The sequence below is a fragment of the Rhinichthys klamathensis genome, unplaced genomic scaffold, assembly GCF_029890125.1.
Source record: "Rhinichthys klamathensis goyatoka isolate OS25496 unplaced genomic scaffold, OSU_Roscu_1.1 h1tg001140l_1, whole genome shotgun sequence".
NCBI classification, from domain to species: Eukaryota; Metazoa; Chordata; class Actinopteri; order Cypriniformes; family Leuciscidae; genus Rhinichthys; species Rhinichthys klamathensis.
Genome location: NW_026607361.1, coordinates 14732 through 31220, shown reverse-complemented (window position 1 = coordinate 31220; position 16489 = coordinate 14732). Strand labels below are relative to the sequence as shown.

Below are 16489 nucleotides of genomic sequence, written 5' to 3'. Positions count from 1 at the left end.
ATCGTGTGATATCAGGTCTCGCGAGGTAACGACTTGCTTTACGGCAAAAAACAGATCTGATAAAATTCTGATAAAATGAGCATCAAACAGAAATAACCCGGCGCCGTATACATGTGGTGTTCAAGGCGCACATACAATACAGACTGCCGACAGTTAAACAGGGCGCGCTCAGCTCTTAAAGGGGCCATACCTTATTTCCACTCGTTACAGCGTCCATCCTACTGAACAGGTACCGGTGTACAGGGGGAGGGGATCCGGCCGTGAGTGCGAGCCATCTCTGCGTGAGTGCTATTCACGACAGTACAAGTACTCCACAGCGACTCTAGGGGTCGCTGTTTGACAAAAACGGAATTCCTACTTAGTGCTGCTTTAAAGGAGAAGAGTGTAATTTTTTTATGTTAAAAACACTTTCTTTGTGGTGTGGTAACCCCACTATGGGGTTTATATGCGGTGGTTTCACAATGTTGCTCAGTTTATTTGGCTGCTTTTTCATGTAAATTTCTAGCTCAATTACTTATCTGTTTGCTTAGGGAAAAGGAAATGTGTTTGAAAATTATATTTGCAAATTTGTTTAGTGCTAGGGGCACCAGAATGACACATTTCACCTTTAACTACCAAAAAAAAAAAAAAAAAAATTCACTCTATTCACTCAAGGTGTCTTAGCCAGTAAAGCAACAAATAAAACCTCCATCATCCTTCGCAAGTAAGGAAAAAATCCAAAATGGTGGAGAGTTGATGTAAATGTAAATATTGTACTCAAAAACAGAAATAAAACAGTTAATGAAAAAAACATGCAAACACCACACAGAAAAGACTCCTGGCTCAGCTGGGGTTCAAACCCGGGGACCTTCTTGCTATGAGGCGATACTGCTACCCCCTGCTTCACCGTGCCGCCCGTTTTAAGGATTTATATATAGAGCACTAATTAAGAAAACAGGTTTTGCAATGTTTAGACAGCGAGGCTGCTCACTAAATTTTGGAACAGAGCTAAATAGTCTCATCCTGAAAGTCTACACATGTGCAAATTAAGCAGGAACCACAGGAAAAGACACTACAAAATAGGTCACTGTGTCATTATGCAATGATTAATGAATCTATAGTTCACTGAACGAACCCACCCCCACACCCAAATAGCATGCCTTGTCAGCTAATTTAAACCATTCTCCTGAGATAAATTCCATTCAATATTTCGTTTTCCTTAAGGCCTCTTTTTCTGGAAGGCATATGGTGGTATAGAGCCCCTGTGTCGTTCAGAGAACATCATCAGAACGTATAGCTGTGGGCAGCCCTTCTCGGAAACCGTGCAAATCCCAAATCGTTGTCACGGAAACTGAGAAAGGAGTCTCGGATGATCAGCAGAGGGCCACCTCGTTCAACACCTCACGCAGATGTGCTATTCACCAGGAGTCAGCATGCTATACTCTTACAAATAAAGGTTCCAAAAGGGTTTTTTGAAGTGATGCCATAGAAGAACCGTTTTTTTCTTAGTTTGAAGAACATTTTAAGGCTAGATACTATAGGCAAAAACATTGTTTTTTCCCACTCTGGTCAATTTTGTGCTATTTGGCTTTTCATAACGTGCTTTTAAAACTAATGGAAAGAAAATAGTGTTTAATTTATAGCACTTTATCTATTTGCATATATTTCAATTACAATACATATCATTAAAGCCCATTTTGTCAAAATGAGCCAGAAATCTCCACTTCAGTAACACACCAAACTTTTCTCTATATTCTGTTTTTTTTTACAGAGGGGTTTGTTTATATATCATTTGCCTGATCTTATACATTTTATTCTTAAACATTTTTAATATATTTATATTCTTTCTTTCTGGCTGTTGACAGATTGATTTATGGAGTGATAAAAATCTCTTATGTAAAAAACCTTTGACTCTAATAATGACAAACAACAACATGAAAAAAAGAATTTTGAAACTGGCTTTATCCAATGTTCAGATTTCTGTTCTGGAAATGTATGCAAATTTAGTGCATATTAAAAGGGGTACTTCACCACTGGCAAAATGGGCTCTCAATAAAACTTGGCTGCCTATACAGTAGAAAGGCGAAAAGAATTGAAATCGGTGCTCTCGACTAGAGAAAACAGAAAAAAGGCTGTCTTCACTTTTGCCAAATAGGTAGGAAAACTTCAACACCCATAATGCACTGGGCATTTTGCCATCCAAGGCCACTCCCACCAGTCTGCTATGGATACACTTACCAGTCAAATCCCGCCTTGCTTTAGAAGGAAATACTTCTTAGCAAACTTTTAGTCATAAAGGTGTTGACATGTATTGTTCCCAGGTGCAAGAATTCACAGAGTAAATGTTTAGCGGGAGTGAGTTCCTTTCGGTTTCCAGTGAAGGATCCAGTGCGTTGTAGGCAGTGGTGTAGTGCAGGGTATATGCAGGTATACGGCGTATACCCACTTCTTTTTCAGTCGGCATTGCGTATACTCACTTCTAAATCCCCTCTGATGCGCATCATTTAGTAGCTAATCCAATCTCATGTGAATAAAAAACACCCAGTCAGGGTCGTTTTTTTAAGTGTAGCCTATATAATAAAAGTTGTGAAATAATCCCCTAATATTAACTCTAATTTGGTGCCACAATGATTCGCTCATCGCGACGATAACTGACCTTCTTATCTGAGCTGCTTCAGCACTCAAACACCCGCTCGTCAATGTCTAATGTTTGAGACCAATCAAAGCAAGCGGGATTTTTGTTCATAGAACCGCGAGCGCGAATCCCAAAGCGACGCTTCACTTCAGTTAACGATCATACTGTGCGGGATAAGATGCAAGTAGCTAAAATAAACAGCTGTTTTTTCGATAGAAGTTTTAAATGACCGACAGAAATAATCAGTTTGATCAAAGACAGTGGAAAGTATAAGCTCAATTTAACAACACAAGCACCCTATTAAATATATTGCCATTATTATTGTATAAATATATTTGTATAACGTTACCTCGAATGTGTTGTTTGTATCACTCCGCTTGTCTGTGTTTGCGCAACTTGCATCATTAAGCCAGAAGGCGGCGACAAGCTTAAATGAACAGATTAGTCCAAAAACATTGATTAATTTAGGAAAGAAAAAGAAGCTGAAACTGATATTTGATGCTCATACTAATTGCTCATATGCCTATGGACACAGAAGGATTGCATTGACGTTTGTTTGAAATGTAACATCTATGCAAAATAATCCTTGAATCATTTCTTATTCAAGGCCATTCCCGTTTTGAATATGTGTATTGTCAACAATAGCCTAAGCATAAACATTCTGCATTTACATTTTGTAGAGTGGATCATTCATTGCAACATTTAAACTGATTCTCATGTTTAAGAATCTGATCAAATACTTCATGCTACTGCCCACCGACATGCTTTTAAAGCTACTGCTGTCCATTTTTTTGGCCTTCAAAACACCTTAAAACGCTCATGTCAAGATCAAGAAAATCAAAATGTTCTAATTTATGGGAACTCTGTATTTATAAAACCCTGTGTACGGCCCTGATATGCACGAATACTAGTAATTCTAAGTTCTATTCGATTAATTATATTCTATATTATATAGTCTTGCATATTCAATACTAATATGCAAGACTAGTCTTACATGTCACTGTTTATAACACAGAACGTTCATCCTTTACTGGGACGCTTAAAAAAAATATTGGGGGCATAAATTAAGAGTATACCCACTTCTCCAGGCACCACTACATCACTGGTTGTAGGCAGTGGCTAAAGGCTGCAAAGAATCGTAAATACTAAGAGAACACCACGACAGACAATCTGAAAAACTTCTGTGTTTTTAGTAAACATTTCAAACTGGATGAACATGAACAGTGTTTTAGGCCAAACTGAGGAAGAAAACTGAAAGAAACTGTTCTGTCAGTTCCACTCAAAGAAAAACGCTGTCTCGTACAGGTAAGAAAGCTGTTACCATAGTGTTCCATTTTTACCATAATGCTGTTTAAAGAGCAGACAACGTACGATACAGTTTTCAGTGATAAACCTACCCTTACACTATGCCGATCCAACTGTCGATCCGACTGTGCAGCGGGGGATACAAAAATGCGGAAGTATAATCTGTAGTTTTCACAAAGACCCTGGAGCTGTCAAAAGTCAAATGCGATAAATGTGAAATTTCTTGGTCCAGGTAACACAGAGAATGAGTAAACACTGTTCATTTATATATACTGCCGATATTGTAACAATACAAAGCGGGCTGAACACCGGGAAAGTTACACTTTAAAGGTAGGTAATTGCAGAGAGGCTAGCAATAGCAAGTTAGCTTTGAAAGCATGAGATCCCACCCTCCCTTCAGAGCGTCTCCAAAGCCATGCCTCCTTCAAAACACATTAACGCACACAGCAGATTCTGCAAAGCATCACGAGAGATGCCGTTAAATTACCTCATGGTTTAAACCACAGAACATTACAATAATAATCAAAATACATACGTTGACAGGCAGGTAGGACATCGTATCATTGGACGAACGTTTTTCGGTCCTAAGACTTCCACAGAAGATATACAGTATGTACATGTTTTAATATTTAGACCACTTCTATTATTGATTGCTATCAGTATGCGAAGAGAGTTTCAACCAGTAAAACAGTATATCAACCAGTATAAAACAAATTACCTACCCTACCTTTAATTCGATAATGAATGCCTCATTTGCATATTTAAACAATTTCAGAAAAATTGTAATACAAATTTTTTTTTTTTTATTCTTGATGTAATCAATCAACTGGGGAAGTATGGTGGTATCTATTAGTTAAATGTTTTACCCTATTCACCTGATGTCTTGCCTTAATAATCTAAAGATCTTTTTTCAACTATAAAAACCTTTTGTGCAATGGAAAGGTTCCATGGATTTTAAAGGTCCTTCATGGAATAAAGATAAACCTTCATATAAAATAAAGAACCTTCATTTTTAATAGTGTAGGCGCTTTGTTAAAGGCGTCACTGTCAAGGCATCAGATCGAGTGGAAGCAGGACGGCACGTGTGCGACTCACCCATTTCAGGATGGTGTCTCCCCTCCACAGGCACGCTGACCGTCCGTCGCAGCAGCTTGTTCCTGTGCGACTCGGAGCGCCGCTCGCGCATCAACAAAGGGTGAACCTGCGGGAGTGCAGAGATAAAAGGTCAGTGCAAAGAGCGTGAGGTCAATATGGCAAGCTGAGTCAATCGTGCAGGGCTCTGCGCTAAACCAGTCGGAATACCTCCGCTATTAAAACAACAAGTTCCGTTGAGACTGGATTCCTTGAAATAATAAAGAAATGGTGTGTGTTTGGGGTGAGTGGGGAAAATAATTGCAAACTTGTGTGTTTAATGTGTTTATTTAAGCCTCGGTATGGGGCTACATCTCACGGGAAATCTTCTTAATAGGGAGAGCTCACTGATCTTCGTCCGCAAGCACACGGAGGACAACATCTCAGTGCAAGTTTGCCTTCAAATTGCACAGGGGTTGTTTAGCGCATGAGCGTCTCTCCTGTGTTCGCCGGCACTTTCCAGAGGGAGATATCGAGAGCAAGGCTGTGAAGGAGGCGATTACCTACAGTCTGGTGTGATAAATGAGTGGGGCAAGAGAGGATCAGACACTGAGCCCTATGGGAAACAGCTAAAATGTTTCAGGGGTGGCCTTGTCACTCGGACCCAGCTGCATTATGGGACACTTTCCATTTTTATGCACAGCTCAGCTTTTCACACACAGAGAAAAAAATGCAGATTTAGGAGGTCTGAAGGGATTGACACAGCTGACTGGAAGATAATGGTGCGCACTCTGCCTGACGGTGCATTCGTGCGGTTTGTCTTTATAGTTTTAAAAATGAAGGATGTCTACATTATGCTATAACCATGAGGGTGTTTTCTGTTAGGGCAAAGCAAACTAAATATTATGTTTTATTTGTATGTCTTTTAAAATGTATGTCTGTATAGCCAGCTGCAACGAAATTACAGGAAGGATTGCCTCATAAAAGATGCACAACATGCAATAAATCCTTCATGACTTACTAGAAAGCATGCAAGATCGCTGTTTAACGTACATGCCCTTTTATGTGAACAATTATCTACTATGCAGGCAGTGCAGATTTATTTTTAAGGATAAACTCACCCAAAAATGAAGATTGTGTCATTAATTACCCTCGTGTCATTCCAAACCCGTAAGACTTTCATTCATCTTCGGAACACAAATGAAGATCTTTTTGATGAAATCTGAGAGCTTTCTGTCCCTCCATTGACAGCTACGCAACTGACGCTTCAGAAAGTTCATAAAGAGATCGTAAAACTAATCTATATTAATTGAGCGGTTTAGTCCAAATCTTCTGAAGAGACACAATCGTTTTATATGATGAACATAATTTAGGCTTCGTCTGTCAAAATCATGCTAATTTCAAGAAAATGAAACCATTAGATTCACATCTACAGTGTGTATCAGGACTTGCGGGACTCTACTTGTGACTTCAGCTGGGCGACTGTGTTGGCTTGGCAGCAATTACCTGGTTCAATGTTATCTGGCACACAACACAGAGAGTCAGAGACCAGGTGGAGATGGACCCGCTACTGATCGACAATCACCTGCCCAACAGACGAGCAATCACTGGATATAGAGCGCAACAGTGCCCGCCTGAACTGTATATATACTGTAACGGCCTTGGTTCTGGAAGCATTTTTTGTCTTCCGGAAGTCTTCATTAAAGACTTAAAAGACATTAACCAAACCAACCAGCTACGTACATGGTGAATCTAGGGGTGTGCGATATTGACAAAAAAATTATATCTAGATATTTTCTGGGATTTTCTTGATAACGATTATTAGACGATATTTTGCTGAATTTGTTCATTGTGTTGGTACTTTGGCAGGTACCATCTTGCCACAGGCAGCTCGCTCACTCGTAACATTGTGTTTTAATGGTGCATGTATTTTAAATAACCATAACTTGCTAAATTTTCTACCGATTTTCAAACGGTTTGGTCAGAGATGTAGTTATGACACTGCACACTTATGAATAATAAGTGTATCAATAAATAATCATCCAGAATTATAGCCACGTCAATAACGTTTGTAAGAAACCAAACCGTTTGTAAATCCGTCAAGATTTCAACGAGATAAGAGTATTTGTGTTCGTGCTGATCACTCATCTTACATCAGGCACCACAGAGCCCGCCAGAAAGCTTGCCTGTGACAAGATGGCCGCCGGTGATGACGATAGAGACTCCGCCGTAAGACATCTAGCCTTTATTATGGATGCATTTGACTATCTTAATCTATCCAAGTCAACTGATTCGTTCAAAAAGCTGATTCACTCAGTAAGGAAACACCGCCGTGTATGGCTTTATTTTGAACTATTTTCGTTGGCGAAATAGAGCAAAAACAGGCAATATGGTGTCTAAAATGTAAGTCACTTAATACTAACTTCTTATTTACTAAACTTGTATAAAATCAATATCACATTTGTTATCATGCTGATATTTGGAGAAAAACTGCTCTCTTGTGATATTTATTACGAAATGATAATAAAGACTAAATCACGTGTGTGTTAGAAATCAGGAATGGTGAGAGAACATTGTGCTTGGTACATTTTTTTTCATCTTCAGTTCAAACCCAACATATGTCTTCAGCCGACAAGGTTTAAATCCCGTCTGACTAGCGCACTTCCCATAATGTTTCCGCATTAAGTCAGTAGCCAGGGAGAAGGCGTCTTTTGAGGCTGTTCGAATGCATTCGACCACATGAGCGTCTACAATCCAGTCGAATGCATTTGTGACTACCTCTGAAAGTGGTCAAAAGTGGACAAGCTCAAAACGTTTTAGGGTACATTTATATGACGACGATGTAGTAAAAATTGAAAAAAGTTTTTCCTTCGCATTTTTCGTATACAGATGACAATAGACCTTATGTAGTCCTGCCCCTTTTTAGCGCTGCGCTCGTTGTGGTTTGTCTTCCAGTTTGTATTTCCTCAGCATGAAGGTAAGACTTATGATTGAATGAACAGCGCGTTTTAAAATCTTCCCGGTCTACTGACATTCGTTATGGCATCCGCTTCAAACATTGCAATGCTCATGATAACTTTCATTAACTCTACAATAAGTAGATCCACTTCACCTTCGACAGCGATGCCATAGAAATATACAGAGCTACCGCAAAAAAACGGAAGTTCAAAAGTGTTCAAAGAAATTCAAAGATGGCTGCGGACTTGTTTCTCTGGCGCATAAGGTCTATAGACTGAAAACAAAATAAGCATGCGCATGACTTCACCATTTTCACAAATTCGTGTTTTTATAGTTTACACGGAGATGATATTGGTATCGGTTTCAAAAACGTGCATTTTGTGATCGGATTGATGAAAATGCTTCTTAATTCCAGGTGTAAACAGGGCCTTAGTGCCATTTCCTTGTTTTGATTCTCTGATTTGTGGAGATTTTGCTGCAGAATCATTGGTAATGTACTGTCATTTTCCATCAGGAATTCCACTGCTAAACATGCTTATTACAAATAAATTAAAATAAGGTAAAATAATGCAGCATGATGGCTTAACAACCTCAGAGCTCACAGTAGTGCTGTCTTTAATGGTTTATAAGTTATCATTAAAAATTATTTCCCTTGGATAAAGGATGCCCTATATTTTATGAAATTAGAGAAAAGTAGATTTTCTTTTCAGTGGCAACAGTATGTTTTATTCAAATTTGGTAGCCATTTCTTGCATATATTAAAACTCTCCAGCTTGATCCAGACTTCATTGTATTTTAGTATATAGCCAATAGCAGATCGGGGGCGTGTTAGAAGGAAAATATTGATAATGTGTTGGCGACACTAATTTCACCTTTAGAATACAGTAGTTCAGCTTTGAGACATCTGTGTCCTGTTGTTTAACATCTAGCTATTTTGAACCCAAGAACACTTTCTGTGTGTATCCCATTCCCACCTAAATCTGGACTGAGCTCAGGCTTGGCAAACGCATCCATTCTGCGCTATAGGGGGGTATGCCATATGTCAGCGCAGTCTAAACCAGCCCAGCTGTGTGATGGGGCAGGTGAGGGAGGAAACAGGGAGGAGAGCAGCAGGTGTGCAGTCCGTTCTGTCCTAATGGTGCGCTAATAGATCACAGCCCAACCTGACAGCACCCTGCCGGCAGCCCGACTGACCCCCAACCTCAACTGACTTCCCTGGCATCCCGTTCCATCCCGGATCTGCCCCGTGAACACCACGGCATCACAGCAGAACAGCGAAGGTAAAGAGAAGAAGGATGAGATCTGTCTGCTTCTATCAACATCACATCACTGTCAGGTTCCAGCTGCTCTGGTAATAAATGACACAGGATGATTTTCACTTGTTTGTATCCTGATCCTGAGAACGTCGTACCAGAGATATATTATCTCCTGTTTCATTTTTACTGTGCAATCATTGAATTATGGATCGAAAATACAGTTGCAATCCGTCAGACGTGGCAGTTGAAAGATATGGATAGATGGATGCACAGTTTTCTCACCACAAATATATGGAAATTAATTCTCCACCTACAACAAAATGGCAGCAAAAACTGTCCGATCTGTTAACAAAACCTGTCTTGTTGCAGCTCCACTTTGCTTTTTACATGTTCTAATAGTGATAAATGAAATAACAAAACAGACATCTTTAGACCTTTTTTAGTGCAAGTCACTTCTATTCAACCGTTAAAAGAGGTTAAAATTTGCATCTGCGTTAAATTTTTGTATCTTTGAGACTAACATTTATAAGCCAGAACTCTCCTAAAATTTGACAAAATAAATTTGAAAACATTATAATGTACAATCTTTTCTTTTCCTGCCTCTGACTGGCAATAGCAACTAAAACCTATTGGCGCTTTTAGATAAGGAATCCCATTCATTTACTCATTAGGGGAATAGATTTTTAACAATAACTTATAAACATTTAAAGACAGACCTATACTGTGAGCTACGAGCTTGTTAATTGATGATAAATGCTTCTATTTAAGCCGTCAGTCTGCGTTATTTCAAATTATTTTTAATAAGTCTTTCTGCAACACACACACATATATACAGTATATATAAATAATCAGTAACTGATTATTTGTAACCTGGATTACGTAATCAGTTTCCAAAAATGAATTACAAAATTACATTTTAAAATCTGAATTTATAATCAGACTAGTTACTTTTTACTGATTACATGATTACTTAATTATCAGAAAATGGCAGTAAATTATTTAGAATTTATTAATTCTCCCTAATTATTCTTTTCAATTTTCTTTTCTAAAAAAGCCTATTGCTTATATTAGTATTTTGAAAGTCTTCTGGATTTATGCAATTGCACAAACAAACCGGCCGCTCGGAAAATTAAGACATCACACGACATAAATAAAAGATTTAATATTTTTTAGTGAGTGTTTTATTTTGACTATTATTTTTATTTTGCTGTGACACACCTCGTAACTGGTTGGTTTGGTTAATGGCATGAGTTTATTAAAATCCTTTTGGGGGAAATGAATGGGATGGAGAAATACTGAAAGGATGTTGAAAAACTAGACAGCTACTGTTGCACTCTCTGGGAAAGAACATTCTGCTTGTCAAACCATTTCATGAGCTCTGTCATATTGTCACGTGACACATCCCAGGAATCCATTACATAATCTTTTCCTCCAGTTCAAACAGACTCCCACAATGCTTACGGCTCTTCTCAAAGGCTTGTCATGTTCTGTCACACCGTCAGCTGCGATCAAAGCCTCTCTGTTGACTGTGTCCATACTAGTCCATACTAATTAATATATTTACTGTGACATCTTGGAATAGCACAATAAAACACAATGCGAGCAGCCACAGAGAGCGATTTGGTTAGCGCATGATTCCATAGCCTGATTCCTGGGGCAGCTACAAGAATGGCTGCCGCCCACTCACAGCGAGAGAAGCCTTGCTCTGGGTCTACTTGCGTAACGCAGTGTCACGGTTGCACAGATCTGCACGAGGACCATTCATCTGAGGGCTGGTGCACAGAGAGTGTGGAGTCGGACGTGGGCCACTGTCACCAAACATCAATTAGGATCTAATGACATGGCGGCAAATCACTCCTCACTCTCTCACTCCCTCTAAAGGCTGTTTCTGAGCATAGCAACAAGTCACTACATTTCTATCATCCATGTTACTGTAACCTACTCTGAATTTGATTCTCTTTGTGAATGTGATTTTATGTGATGACTCAAATTAGCTGTAAATCAGACAATTAAAAGTATTACATTTATTTAGACGGTTAAAGCACACTGTATAATGTATCAATGTCATTGCATGAAATACATATCAAGTGGCATTTATTTGAAGAAATATAAGCACACTTTTTAAAACAAAATTACCAAAAGTAGATTTTAAGGGTTTGTAGGTGTTTTTTTAATTATATAATATAATATTAATATAATATAATTATTATAATATATAATAAATAATTGATATAATACATAATAGTAATACTACTAGTAAATATATGTATATTAAACATATATATATATATAAATTATAAGTAAATAGCTACACCTGAGTAAACTTGAGGAGAAACTAAAAACTGAAACTTTTAAAAAGATTTTTTTGTTATATAATTAAAATAATGCTGAAATAAAACAAAATAAATATGAACTGAAAAAATTACACTTAAATTGTTTGCCTTTCGAACCAACTCAAATAAATTTGAAGTTTGACGTTTAAGTACTAAAATTAAAAGCAAATTACAACAATTAAAAATAAACCAATACAAATGACAAAAGCACATAAAAAGTACTAAAACAAATTAAGTTAAATAAAAATGAAAACTGAACATTTAAAAATAAAAAAATATTATAAAATAATACTAAATAATACTAAAATAAAACTACATAAAACACATCCGGTGTGCATATAACACACTAGTGAAATTATTAACTGACGATCCTCAATTTTGCTGTTAAGTGGTAACAACATAAATTGATTGGAAAGTACTTTACTCGCCTCACTCATCAACACCTCCTGAAAACAATCAGAGAAAGCATGTCCTCCTGCAGACTCCCAGAGTGCAAATGTCTTCATGGAGGAGATGATTGTCATTCACTACAGGACCTGAATGAAGACCCTCACACACACAAACAGGGTTGCAACTGTCCCCTGCAGCAGATGAGTGACAACCATGAATATTTCATGGTGCTCATCTTCACAGAGGTGACAGCCATTAGCCTGTCACGACTGATTCACATCTATTCAAAGTGTGGCCTTATCGGGACATGCAACAAAACGGGTGCAATTAGTCAGGACGGTGCCTCTGATTAATGAGCCTCTCAGCGCTCTCCTCAACTAGAGACCTGATCCACATCACTGCCTGCTTTACAGGTTAGCCAGTGTGTCCATTAGATCCACAGGCGCTGCACGGGCTGACTTCCTCAAGGTACGCTCAGACTAGACTCGAAGAATGCAAAAAAATAAGGGGGTTTGGAACCTCTGCTGTAGAGAAAGTTTTCATTTAACATGCAAAGGAACTTGTGTTCACATCCCAACCTAATATATATTTGTATTTTTTTTTTTTTACTAAAACAAGAAATTTGCATCTGAACCCCTCCACCGGTGATCATTTGGATAAGAAACTATTTCTGTGTTCAAAAATTTAAATGCAGTTTTTATAAATTGTGAGTAATCACTGTTTGGTTAACTGCAGAAATTTCGTGTACATTTCATTTGCAAATTTTTTTTTTAATATATATTTTTAAATATTTATATAGACTTTTAATTAATAACTAAAAATATATATTATAATATTATAGAATAATGCTATCATAATAATATATATATTATTTATCAGGTATATTACAACATTATATTTACATAGACTATTATATTATAACATGATACTGTATACTGTATTTATACTGTATTACAATAGATTATTTATCGGTTATATTACAACAATAATTATTAATTTATATAACAATATATATTTATCGGGTTTATTACAACAATATAAATATTATATATATATTTTTTACATATACTTATTTACATACACTATTATATTACATAATACAGTACTTATATTATAACATGATACATGTATAAATAAAAAATATATTATATATTGTGTGTGTGTGTGTGTGTGTGTATACGCACACAAACTATTAAAACATTATTAACAATTAATTTTATATAATCCTCTCTAGATATCAGTAATGGCATCTGCCACTGACTAACTCAAATGTACAATTTTACAGGCTTCAAATAAAACCAGGCATATATTTAAAACATAATATCCGCTCCTTACTTTTGTAACTCACCATTGAAAAATATTTAGAATAAAAACTGGTATTATCTTTTTCAAATATTGATTTAATCAGACTACTGATTATTAACAAACTGATAATAATGACTCACCACACTTAATACTTATGCGAGTTACACAATTGCACTTACATCACTCCCAGACTGTACATGCAAGTCAACTAAAGAATATAGAAACAGAAAGTGTGTGTTTTGAGCCGTGGCAAGTCTCAAATAAAGATCCTCATGTGAACTGGCGGTAAAATTACCACCCGGCACACAAACTCTGTGAAGGAACAGGCTGGAAAGGAAGTGCTAGGAAGTGCATGATTACATGTGATTGGGCTGCCAGTACCTCCTCCTGGTCCAACATGTAGAGCTGATTTCCACTGATCACACACAGACGAGGATTCCAGTCGGGTTGCTCGAAGGAGGGAGCAGCAGCGAAGGAGGGCTGTTGTCGGTAGGAGGGGGGGACAGCATACCTCGCATCTGGGAGAGGAGGAGGAGAAGGAGAGGAGAACAGGTAAGGGACTGCATGTTAATAATAAAAATGCAAGACAGAACTATGCTTTTATTCCAATTAGTTCAGTCTATATTTCACTGGAACATACAACATTTGACCAGTATGTGGTGCTGTTACCAAACATTCATCTGCAAAGTCATCCACTAAATTTAAATAATCTATACCTCCAATGCAGCGCTTTGAATAAAAGTGCCTTCAAAAATGGATAAATGTACTGTGAGTTTAAATCTGATTTAGCAAAAGCTTTGCCAAATTACGATAACAACATATATAATGTTGACATTCAATTGTCATGGTAAAATGTATTTATGCATTACTGTAGAATGACTGAAAATGGCTATATGGCTGAACTAAAGATATGAATATCTATAGTTCGCGGCACAACCGCTGCACGGAACTAAAGAAAGCACCAAAACCGGAAAAAAAACATTCATCTTAGTCATGACTTTAGGCCAAAAAATTCGAGAGGATGCTCACTGCAGAGCCAATGGGTGGAGATGGACGTCCAGCTCCTCCTCTATGAATGTTATGGGTGGTTTTTAGGGTCTAGCCACACCCTAACACTAATTAGGTCCACACAGAGCCATAGAGAGAAAGAGTTGCGACACTCCCATAGACCGCCATAGGAACTTTGGAATGCGGAAGTAACGCGTGTCGTGGAGCAGCCAATAGTTCCAAACACTGATAGTTCCAGCATTGAAGCCCATTCATTTTCAGTGCTTCCGAAGTACGCTCGCTGGTAAATTAATGAAATTACTGTATTTTTTTTTACTTTTACACACATTAGCCGACCTAGTTATATTTTATGTAGCCAGTTTTAGTAAATGTTTATTTGGAGATAATAGGTTAATTGCAGCGATAGCTTACGTGACCAACACTTCACTAACTTACGGTAACCTGATGTATATAATATATAATATTTTTAGTAATATTTTATATGTATATATATATATATATATATAGCCTATATATAATATTATATATACATACACACACACACACACACACACACACACACACACACACACACACACACACACACACACAGTTCATTTATTTAAATGGGTTAGGGTTATGCATATGTGCTTATATGTATTTAGGAACATAGTTAATTCACTCATTAACTAACTCTCCGGTTTAATTTTATGAAGAATATTTTTCGGTTGAATATTACCGAACATTGCTGTATAGTTGTTGCTTTCTACGTTATGGGAGCAGTCTATTTCCCTCCTAAATCATTCATTTGTACATGCACAGCGTAATTATTTATATTTTATGTTGGTTGGAGTTCTGAACGGACTGCAGACCTCTGCGTGATCACGAAGGTAGGCTAATGGCTGAATCGGAATTTATAAGCAAGATCACGGGAATCAATAGCCTAATACAGCCCAGTTGTGCTAAAATAAATATCATGAGACGTCCATCATCAGATGAATGACATGGAAAAGTTAAGTTAGAGCCACTAAAGCCAGTGCTACTACCCATGCGAACATGAACACTAAGCTTTTCCCTCCAAAAATATAGCCTAATACTTATCTAAGTTGTCACCCTGCCTCTCCAAATGCAAAACTGACATTAACAAAATGCAATAACAGCTTAAACTTGTTAGTACTTGGTTGTGTGTTTTATTTTATATCTACCGTTTAATAATGCAATCGCTGCTGTCTGTCCATAGAAGAACATGACAGCCCACGTATGTTTTGGAACTATTGGGGCTTACATGAACCACGTGACAGCCGTCGCGGCGACATCAAAGCGTGTCGCAACTCTTTCTCTCTATGGCTCTGGGTCCACAGGACTAGTTAAAGCTCCACCCATTACTGTACATCATTTGGCTCTGCGGTGAGCACCACTTGAAGATTTCCAGAGTTCTGAGGAGTGATTTTCTAACCAATAGGTGGCGCTAGAACTGCTAAAGTAACCATAGTGTAGTCTTACATAGACAGTCCTTTGACTTGTGGCATAAAGTCTAGTCCACTTCGAAGCTTATTATGTCTAAAAAACAGCCACTTAGACAGTGAGGGATCATCATACAACGACTAGTGCAGCAACCAACCACAATTAATTTGTAATTTTATGTGCTATTTAAGGCCAGATAAATCTGAAATGGATTGTTTCACAATAATTGACAGGCACAGCAAAAAAAGTATTTCAAAAGGTGGCGCAACACTCTCCATGAACAGTTTTATGGAAACCCCTGAATAATAGGGATGGGAGAAAAAAATCGATGCATCAATACATCGCCTCGCGATTCTCTCTCCAACGATTCAGAATAGACTCTGAGCTTAACTTTTAACCGCAGATGCACAATGACATTGCGTTGCTTCCAATTCCACACAAAAATACTCGAACAGTCTATAAAATAATATTTTTTATAAAGTTCAGAAAGGTTGAAACAAATTACAAGGATATTAATATTTAATTAAATTTTTAAATTGGTAATTATTTTTTAAAAATCCTTTTAATATTATGTGATGATACTTATGTAATTAAGAAAAAGATTTTTGGTAAAGTTGGTAAATGATTTAATACGGGGGAAAAAAGTAGATCACGAATCGTTTTGGAATCGGATTGTGACTCCCAGAATCGGAACTGGATCGGATCGTGAGGTGCCTAAAGATTCCCAACCCTACTGAAGTAGCAGCGTTCATTTGTGTAGACTTCGTAATGAGAATGTCTGTTTGTCTAAAACCATTAAAGGGTTA

The 16489-nt window shown here is 37.5% G+C and overlaps 1 protein-coding gene across 1 annotated transcript in view; it reads right to left on the bottom strand.

Moving 5' to 3' along the window:
* syngap1b (synaptic Ras GTPase activating protein 1b) overlaps positions 1 to 13755 on the bottom strand; it is a 100281-nt gene extending 86526 nt beyond the window's left edge. The window contains 2 exon segments of the mRNA XM_056244868.1: positions 5015 to 5120; positions 13614 to 13755. Coding sequence (XP_056100843.1) covers positions 5015 to 5120; positions 13614 to 13631 — 124 coding nt within the window. The 5' untranslated portion in view covers positions 13632 to 13755.
* Between the last annotated feature and the right edge of the window lie 2734 nt (positions 13756 to 16489).